Consider the following 9120-nt stretch of genomic DNA (forward strand, 5'->3'; position numbering starts at 1 on the left):
GGGCTGTGCAAGTCAAAGTGGGAGCCTTGTGCAGAGACCCAACGCTGATCGAATCGAAGAGTTTTTATTTAAAAAAAAAAAAGAAAAACATCACCCATAAGTTCTAATTAAGATACTTAAAATATCTTCGAGGTTACGGCGCAGCAGGTGTGTCTCGGAGAGAATGCGTTTGAAGGTTGGATTGGATCCGCGCAGTGTGAGCATGAGGGGTAGTGTTTAGAGAGAGAGGGGAGGGGGCAGGGGGAGAAATCAGGGCCTGGTTCACCATCCATCTACCTGAAACCAATTGCTCAGGCCTTGGCACAGGAAAGCAGGGCAGTTAGCTTACACCTGAAAGACAAGCCCCTTTGTCTCCCTGCCGATGAGTCACGATCAGGCCCTTTGGTTTATGGTGATTGTAAACCCTCGGCCCCATGCTGCCATTACCCCTCCCTGGGCCACGCGCTGCTTGCTCCTGGGTTCCTGTCAAATTACACAAGAACATAAGGAATAGGAGCAGCATTCGGCCCCTCGAGCCTACTCCGCCCACACTGCGATATGTGCGCGCTGGGTCCATGCAGCAGAGCTGGTCTTCAGTCGTCTTGGATAACCTTTGCCACTGGACCAAGACCTAGCTCTGTCAAGCCCGTGTGGTGGCTGGTGTGCAACGACCACCCCACGTTAAAAAAATCCACGCACAGGCATCTTCCACCCTTCAGGATGTAGTTCGGGACCTGGAATATTAGGTCCTTCATTGAAACCACCTGTGAACTCATCCTTTTTGGTGTGGAAGCAAGTCATCCTCGATACGAGGGACTGCCTATGATGATGATGAATGTCTCCAATCTGCAGCTTTAAATTGGAACCCCACTGGATTGATGGACCGGGGGCACCAGCTGAAACTTGGCTTATACCCATTGCAAAGGAGAAAGAAAAATAACGTGTGTTTATATAGCAACTTTTATGACCCTCAGGATGTCCCCAAAGAGCTTCATAGCCAATTATGTACTTTTAAAATGTCACTATTGGAATATAGAGAACCAGGCAGCCAGTTTGCACACAGCAAGATCTCTTAAATAGCAGAGCGACAAATGGCCAGATAATCTGACCTCGTCATATTTGTTGAAGGACACCAAGAGAACTCCCCTTCTCTTTGAATAGTGCCATGGGGCCTTTTACATCCACCTGAGCGGGCAGACGGGGCCTCGGTTTAATGTCGTACCCGAACGCTGACACCTCTGACAGTGCAACACTCCCTCAGTCCTGCACTGGAGTGGCAGCCTAGATTATTACATGACTGCTGTACTGTATCTCCATTACATAACTCCTATACCGTAGCCTTTATTAAAGCGCTCCCTCGTACCATAACCTTTATTGCACAGATCTCCTGTAGCATAACCTCTATTACATGACTGTTATGCAGCTGAGCCCAGTAACTGTCCTCTACGTCTGTGTGCATGCACTGTCCAGCAGAGTCCACAGCGTTGCAAGGGGTGAGTCAGTGAGGTCCAACTATTGCGCCCCCCACCCGCCCCAAACTGGTGCCCTGACTAAGACCAATCGACTCAGTGCCACCGTGAGACACAACTTTCCTTCTATGTGTGGCTTTGGAGTTCTCTGTCTCGCTCTCTCTGTCTCACGATCATGGGGACGCTATCGCCATAAGAACTGCAGCTGTTCAAGAAGCAGGCCCATCATTACCTGCTCGCGGCAACTCGGAACAAGCAATAAATGCAAATTTGTTCCTGTTGCCCAAGAACATATCAGATGGGTTAGAGCAAGTGTGCTCTGATGATGCATCAATCAAGCCATTCTTGGCTTTGGCTCATATCACCGGGAGCATCTGGGCCCTGCCTAACTTCCGCCATTAGTAACCTAGAAACTATGTCTTTATTTTCGAAATGGCCCAAAGTGCTTCACAGCCAACTACTTACTCTCTCTGTGCACAGCAAGATGAATCCGAGAATCATAGCAATTTACGGCACGGAAGGAGGCCATTTCGGCCCATCGTGTCTGTGCCGGCCGACAAAGAGCTACCCAGCCGAATCCCACTGGTCCATAGCCCTGTAGGTTACAGCACTTCAGGTGCACGTCCAAGTACTTTTTAAATGCGGTGAGGGTTTCTGCCTCTACCACCCTTTTAGGCAGTGAGTTCCAGACCCCCACCACCCTCTGGGTGAAGAAATTTCCCCTCAAATCCCTTCTAAATCCTACACCAATTACTTTAAATCTATGCCCCCTGGTTGTTGACCTCTCTGCTAAGGGAATGACCAGTTAATCTGCTTTGGTGATGGATATTGTCCAGAGCTCAGGGAGAAGCCTCCTGATCTTTCAAAACGTGCCACGGGATCTTTTCTTTACCCCTGCAGGGCCTCAGTCTTGTGTCTCGTCTGACAGACGGCACCTCTGACAATGCAGCACCCCCCTTCAGCCCTGCGCTGAAGTGTCAGTCTCGGTGACGCATTCACGTTCTGGAGAGGGACTTGAACCGTCCATCCTCATGACTCGGCGGTAACAGTGCTACCATAGAGGCAAGTTGACGAGACAGTCTCGCCTCAGCCCTTCATCCAGCACCAGCAGAGTGACTGGGATTTCCCAGTCTCCAATTTGTGCCGAATACCATAAAGCAGGTCACTTCATTGGATGTTCGATTCAGCACAAGGTGGTGGTAGTCTTTTGTGGAATTATCTCCCGCTCCAGAGACTCGAGCACAAAAGTTTTGGCTGACACCCCAGTGCAGTGCTGAGGGAGCGCTGCAATGTCGGAGGTGCCGTCTTTCGGATGAGAGGTTAAAACAAAGCCCCGTCTGCTCTCTTAGGTGGACGTAAAAGATCCCATGGCACTATTTCAAAGAAGAGATGGGGAGTTCTCCCCGGTGCCCTGGGGGCAATATTTATCCTCAATCAACTTAACAAAAACAGATTATCTAGTCATTATCACATTGCTGTTTGCGAGCTTGCTGTGCGCAAATTGGCTGCCGCGTTTCCCACATTACAATAGTGACTACACTCTAAAACGACTTAATTGGCTGTAAAGCGCTTTGAGACATCCAGTGGTCGTGAAAGGCGCTATACAAATGCAAGTCTTTTTTCTTGTGTCTTTCCTGAATAACTTCTCTCCTATTCTTTCCCAATTTCCAGACTTGCCAGACACTCCTGTTGACTTGGTGATCAACTGCCTTGACTGTAACGAGAACCCTTTCCTTCGCGAGCAGCCATGGTACAGAGCAGCTGTCGAGTGGGCCAACCAGAACCGGGCCCCGGTGCTGAGCATTGACCCACCCGTGGGCGAATTGGAGCACGTCATTGATGCCAAGTGGTCTTTAGCGCTCGGCCTGCCTTTGCCACTGGGCGAGAGTGCTGGGCGAGTGTATCTCTGCGATATTGGAATACCAAAGAAGGTTTTCCAGGAGGTGGGAATCGCCTATCACTCACCTTTCGGTTGCAAGTTTGTCATACCGTTGCACTCTGCATAGCTGTGGTCTGATCCACAAGAGGATGAACCGCACCGGCCATAAAACATTTCAGCAACTGGCGGAGAGAAGTGTATGGCAGAGAGTTTGGAAGCCTTAATGTACAACTGACTTGGATTTAAGTGATCTTATTGTGACAGAAAAGTTATTTCTGAAGCAAGGAAAGCACTTGAAAGTGCCCTGTTGTGACTGGTGCCATACCACGTTTCCAATGAGGGATGGCCACACCAAAAGTTCCTGCTGGTGTGTAGTTCGGTCTCCTCCCCAAACACTCTACTGTGCCTTTATTGAGAAGGCATAGTACTCTTCATTATATTTGCCAGACTTGTTGGCAGAGTTGAAATGGGCACTGCCCACTAGCAAGTTTGCCCGTGTCGAATATTCCCACTACCGATAACATTCATGGGGAGGGAGGAGCTGCTGTCTTAAGTATGAGAGTTTAAAACATAGTTTAAACATTCAAAAGTAATTGTCACACCTGCAGTTTCTTTTAAATTGTAGGCACCATTTAGAAGTAATGACTTTTTTTGTCACTAGCAAACGGCGCTCGTGGCTTAAAACAAGGCTTTGAGACCCTGTGTTTTTATGCAGCTGTAATATGTGCATTTGTGGTGGAACGCCAGCTTTTCCGACTGCACAGAGTATCAAAATGCCTGTAGTATTTGCAATCTTTGATTATGCACTAATAGCGCCCCCTTGTGTAGCAAGGCTTGAGAGCAACTCCTGTGGAGATACAGCGTTCGGGTGGATTGTGAAAGGACCATCTACTTTCTTTCTGTTTTCTCCAGCTTTAAAAACTGGACGAGGGCTTGTCGGTGGAAGTTGCTATCGTTGCAGGAGTGCCCTGACCTGGATCCCCATTGCGGGAGGCTCCCTGATCACATAAGTTCCCTTTCTGCCAATGATGGGATTTTGAGCCCATCAGATACCAAACGCTTTTTGAACGAAATGGACTGCAGTGTCTTAAAACTGATGCGAGCAAGGATTTTTAGATGGGTTCATTGTACCGAATGTTTCTGTCTGTCTTAATATTGTCAGGTGTCCAATTTAACGGACCTAGCAGTTGGAGGGTAATGGAGGGCTTATATTTTGTTTGGCACGTTGGTTGGTTATATCAATCGCATGTATTCGCACAATAATAATTGGGAAATAATTGGTACACTTAGAAAAAAAATAATGAATGGTATTTTCAGCAGCTGGGTTTTGTTTTCATGGCTGGGCTGTAGCCTAAAACCTTACCTATCATTACATGGGAGTGCAGCTGCCAAAGGTTGAGATTCTGTTGCAAGTCAAGCTGAACTTACACTATGTAGAGGAGCCTAGAATAGAGCTCCAAAATGATTTTACTTGTGTCTGTTTATATACAACACTGGAGAGGGCAGAGCAAACACACCTTCATCCATTGAAGTATTTCTAATAACTTTTCCTTTTCTGTGTGTGTGTGAATGGCCAATGCGTTGTGATGTTGTAGATGAGCATTTTTTAAAATAGGCTCATTAAAATGGGATGGTCGTTCTTTCTCTCTCTTACCCCCTCCCCTCCCTCACTTAAGCTCTCTCACAAAGATTTGCCACATGTTCAGTCCATGCGGTTTGTCCTCTTGTGTGTTCCCCATGACAACGACAGGAAAAAGTAGCTGTTATTATTTTAGATTGGCTACCGCTTTTGCCTCTTCAGTGACGTGCGAATCCGCCATCGCAAACACACGCCATTTCAGCTTCACAGTCGGATTTGCATTTTTTGAGTGCGGATAAATTCTTTGTTCCTCGGACCCCCCAATACTTCATTTCCCCCTGTCTATTCTTATTTTGCTGCGACAATCTTACCCGTTGGCCGGAACATATGGGGGTTGGAGGAAGAACAGCAATTGCAGAGAAATTGCAGTGGGCCCAAAGCTTACGAACAAACACTTGAACACCCATCGGAGCTCAGCAATGCAGCTGGGCCATCGGGGTGGCTTAAGTTCCTTTGTGGAGACGACAGAAATTGCAGACTCGGCTTTAATGCTGACCACATTCCGCTAAGGAGAGAGTCAGACCATTTCTCTGAAGATGCTTCCTCTCTGACCATGCAATATTCTTCGCACTCAGTAAACGTTGCTGGCATTGCATGAGTCGATATTTCAGGAAGCTGAGGAAGACGCTTTGATTTGCAAACATCATTTTCGTTCAAATGGAGGTCTCCCGCAGCGGCCCCTCCTGTAAGATGCCGGTGGCTGCATGGTATACAATATTTTAATATTGGCCCAGATCTCTGATTAGAATAACCGCCGTCGTTACTTTCAGCGGCTTGGAAGAGCATGGTTGCCTCCACCATATGATAATGCTTAGAACCAATCCAGCTGTTTAATAAAGCCCCAGCAGTGATTACAGCTTTTTGCATGGCCCCCTCTGCTTTGAGCAACAATGATGAAAGGCTTGAGAAGTTCAGCTCTTCAATCGAGCCATAGCAAAGGATTACCAGTGAATTTTGCTTTTAACATTAATTTGTTTTCCTGTCTTATTTTTGGAGGTGGAGGTATTTTTCTTTAAGTAGTGTGAATGTGGATGGTGTTCTCTGAGGGAGAGAGAGGTTTACTGAGGCTGACAACACGAGAGAACTGAATTAACATTACGCCCTTGCTAATAAGTTTGAAGGACCCTGGTTCAGTGTCTGATAATTCAGCTCTCCTTTTGCGTTCTGTTTAAAACCAGGGCAGCAGCACACCAATGCACCCATTTCTCCCAACCACACCTTCTTTGTGACTCTGCAGGATTTAGGCTAAATGGGTAACATTTGCCTGGAGTTTACTGTCGGCCAGGGGAAGTTTCTTTTTAAGCAGCCGTCGTGCAAGGCAACGACCGCTGTGTTTATAAGCGGACAGAACTTTTGTGCACATTTTTCATTGGCAGAAGCATGCAGCGAAGCAAACATTGCTTCTGCAAATGCACGTGTACTGTTGATGAAAGTGCACGCTATTGATGCTTAAAAACATGGCGAAGCTGTGAAAGACTGCATGAAGGGCTGTGTACAACGCCTCAACATTCTTTGTACAGAAAGTCTGAAACCAACTTCGACAGTGCTAGATGCTTGCTTTCACTGCATAGTATTTTAGGAAGGCTAATTTTGCATGCGAGTGCTGTACCACTTGAGCTTTGGGCAGCAGCTGTCCTTGTCAAACTTGCTCTACTTTCCAGCCAAACAAATGCGTTTTTTGTTTTAATTAAACCGTTTAATTTTCTTTCGACCGCTGTCCACCGCCTGCAGCGATGGACTGCGCGCCACAATGCACAGAGCCAAGTTGAGGTAAGGATGGGGAATGCCAGCCTCTGTTGGAAATGTATGCCAGGTTGTGTCACGCGATTTCAAAAAGCACTGCACTGACACCGAGCCACCGACGCCCTCAGCTCATTGTTCACAGCAGGCGAGCGGAGTCCAAACATCCTGGTGCTTTTGTTCTAGACCGAGAGAAAACATGGGCCCTTCTCCAAAGTATACCACCCCGTACTTTAGCGAGCACTCTGATCTGATGCCACAACCCTCCGTTTCCTTTCTTCCCTGCCCCAGAAGACCAGAATGGCCCTGTGCGTGGAGTATGCCGAAGGTTTGGCCTGCAATTCCAGCTCAGCTCTTGGGCAGCGGACGCTTTAACAGGTCCCCTGCGGTGGCAATTCCTACACAAAGGGAGGAAGGACACAGGCCTTGATTAATATTTGCTCATTTAAAAAAAAATCAAGTTTGCCTTTTGCAAGAATCCTCAACCTTTCAAATAGGTTTATGAGATGACAGTACTGATTTGAGGGCAGTCGAATTTTAGTTCCATAAAATGAAGCCAATGGTTATATGTGTTACATCAACATTGAAAGGAGAGGGCAAACAACTTGGGTATCCAATATTGGTATCCTTACCAACCTTAATTTTCACACACAAGCCATCAAACTCCTCCCCACTTGCTCGAATAGAGAGAATGTTGCCAGCCTCTTGTAGCCAAATGCTGCCAAAAATGCACAAGGATCCATCAATGAGCAGAAAGCTTCCTGAGTTAGGGCATGTCACAGCATTAGAAGCTACCGCATGTCCAGCGGTGGCTCGGTGATTCAATGCGTCCCATGGGGTGGTACTGGGCCATGCAGGCTGACATTCCAGTGTGTGCTAATTGCCTTTATTGCCAGCAGCATTCCCGGGGTTAGAGAGGGAGGGTAAAAGTCATGCTTGCTCCTGATGCCCTGTTACCCTCCAGCGCAAGGTACTGGTGAATTGGGTGAGGGCAGGTTTTAGACTGCAGTTGTGCAACTCTCAAGACCTGCCCACACTCGTTTTCCAAGCTGGCTCATGAAGAATAATCACTTTGGGCGAAGGACGGGAAAAGCAGAAGAGAAATTTTGGGAAAAGAATGTAAGCAAAGTTGCTGTTCGAACAGAAATGAAGTTGTCTTATGTGGGCGCCCTCTGCTGAAAACAAGTCTGCTTTACAAGTCCAGTCCTCAACAGGCCAGCCAACCAAATTTTGTGAGGAAAGGCTTGCTGGCAATCTCCACAGTGGCCAATAGCTGCCCAGAGTGAAGTGAAACATCCTCTTTTTAAAACTTTTCACTGTGTGAATGGAATGATCAAAATTGTGCTCGGAAATGGAAGCAATATTGAGCATATAGTCAGGTCACTATGGACAAGGCCTAATTTGATCACTACAGCTTATGAAACTGGATTCTTACTGTATTTCAGCATTAATGCATATTTTTCTTTTTTTTTTACATGGCGTTTACATATCGTACAACAGGCACATTCTACTCCACCGATAACTTTTGTTCCCCTCCAAGACAGGATGCCCCAACTCCTCCCCAGACAATCGCACATGTGCCCAGTGGATGTATTCCATTAGCCAAGCTTTGGGAGTATATAGTGTTAGAGCAGTGTTAAATAGTGTACTGTGATGCAGGTACAAGTGGTCACTTCGCTTCTTTGTACTGCCTTTGCCGTAGCTGGTGGCTCTTGAAAAAACATCTGTTCATTTAGAACTTGTTTTTCTTTTTAAACTGAGTATTCACCTAAATAGACTGGTACACTGTGTGAAGTGGTGATCATTTCAGTAAATGTAAATGTTTAAACAACAAAAGCAAGTGAAAGCGATCACTCTCTTCTGTTGGCTGGTTTACAGGATTGAAGCCAGCTTGCTTGCTGACACAGACAGCATCTCTTTTGCCTGTACCAGCTTACTTGAAGGCTGGGCCCTGAGCACTGGAACCAGAGCTGATTGATGCACGTCACACACCCAATGCAGTACCAGTTACAAGGATGCTAGTTTTTGAGTATAATTGTGGCCCAATACACACTCTGGATGTGTTTTTGCTTTGGTGTCGACTATTGTTTACAAAATGTAAATCTGTTCTCTCTGCAAGATTTTTCAATCCAAATTTCAAGGTCTGTGATTTTATTGCAACTGAAAAAAGCACTAAATAAAGAGGAGGAGTTTCTGTTGGCTTGGTCTCATTTTCCCGAACGTGTCGGTGGGTGTAATTCCAGGGTTAAAAAGAAAAACTGTGACTGCTAGCCAGTGGGAGTAAAAAAGAGCACATCTGTCTTTTTAAAATAGCATTTAAAAAAAAAAGACATGAAGGAAAGCATGAACAGAGTTGGTCAATCAATCCTGTCATAAGAACATAAGAAATAGGAGTAGGCCATTTAACCCCGCCA

General features: G+C 46.4%; 1 protein-coding gene across 5 annotated transcripts in view; it reads left to right on the plus strand.

Moving 5' to 3' along the window:
• edc3 (enhancer of mRNA decapping 3 homolog (S. cerevisiae)) overlaps positions 1-8900 on the plus strand; it is a 115433-nt gene extending 106533 nt beyond the window's left edge. For all 5 annotated transcript variants that reach the window (XM_070865058.1, XM_070865062.1, XM_070865060.1 and 2 more), the window contains one exon: positions 3120-8900. In XM_070865058.1, coding sequence (XP_070721159.1) covers positions 3120-3454 — 335 coding nt within the window. In that variant the 3' untranslated portion in view covers positions 3455-8900. The remainder of the gene's footprint in view (positions 1-3119) is intronic.
• The last annotated feature ends 220 nt before the right edge of the window (positions 8901-9120 follow it).

The sequence above is a fragment of the Pristiophorus japonicus genome, chromosome 21 (assembly GCF_044704955.1).
Source record: "Pristiophorus japonicus isolate sPriJap1 chromosome 21, sPriJap1.hap1, whole genome shotgun sequence".
Lineage (NCBI taxonomy): Eukaryota > Metazoa > Chordata > Chondrichthyes > Pristiophoridae > Pristiophorus > Pristiophorus japonicus.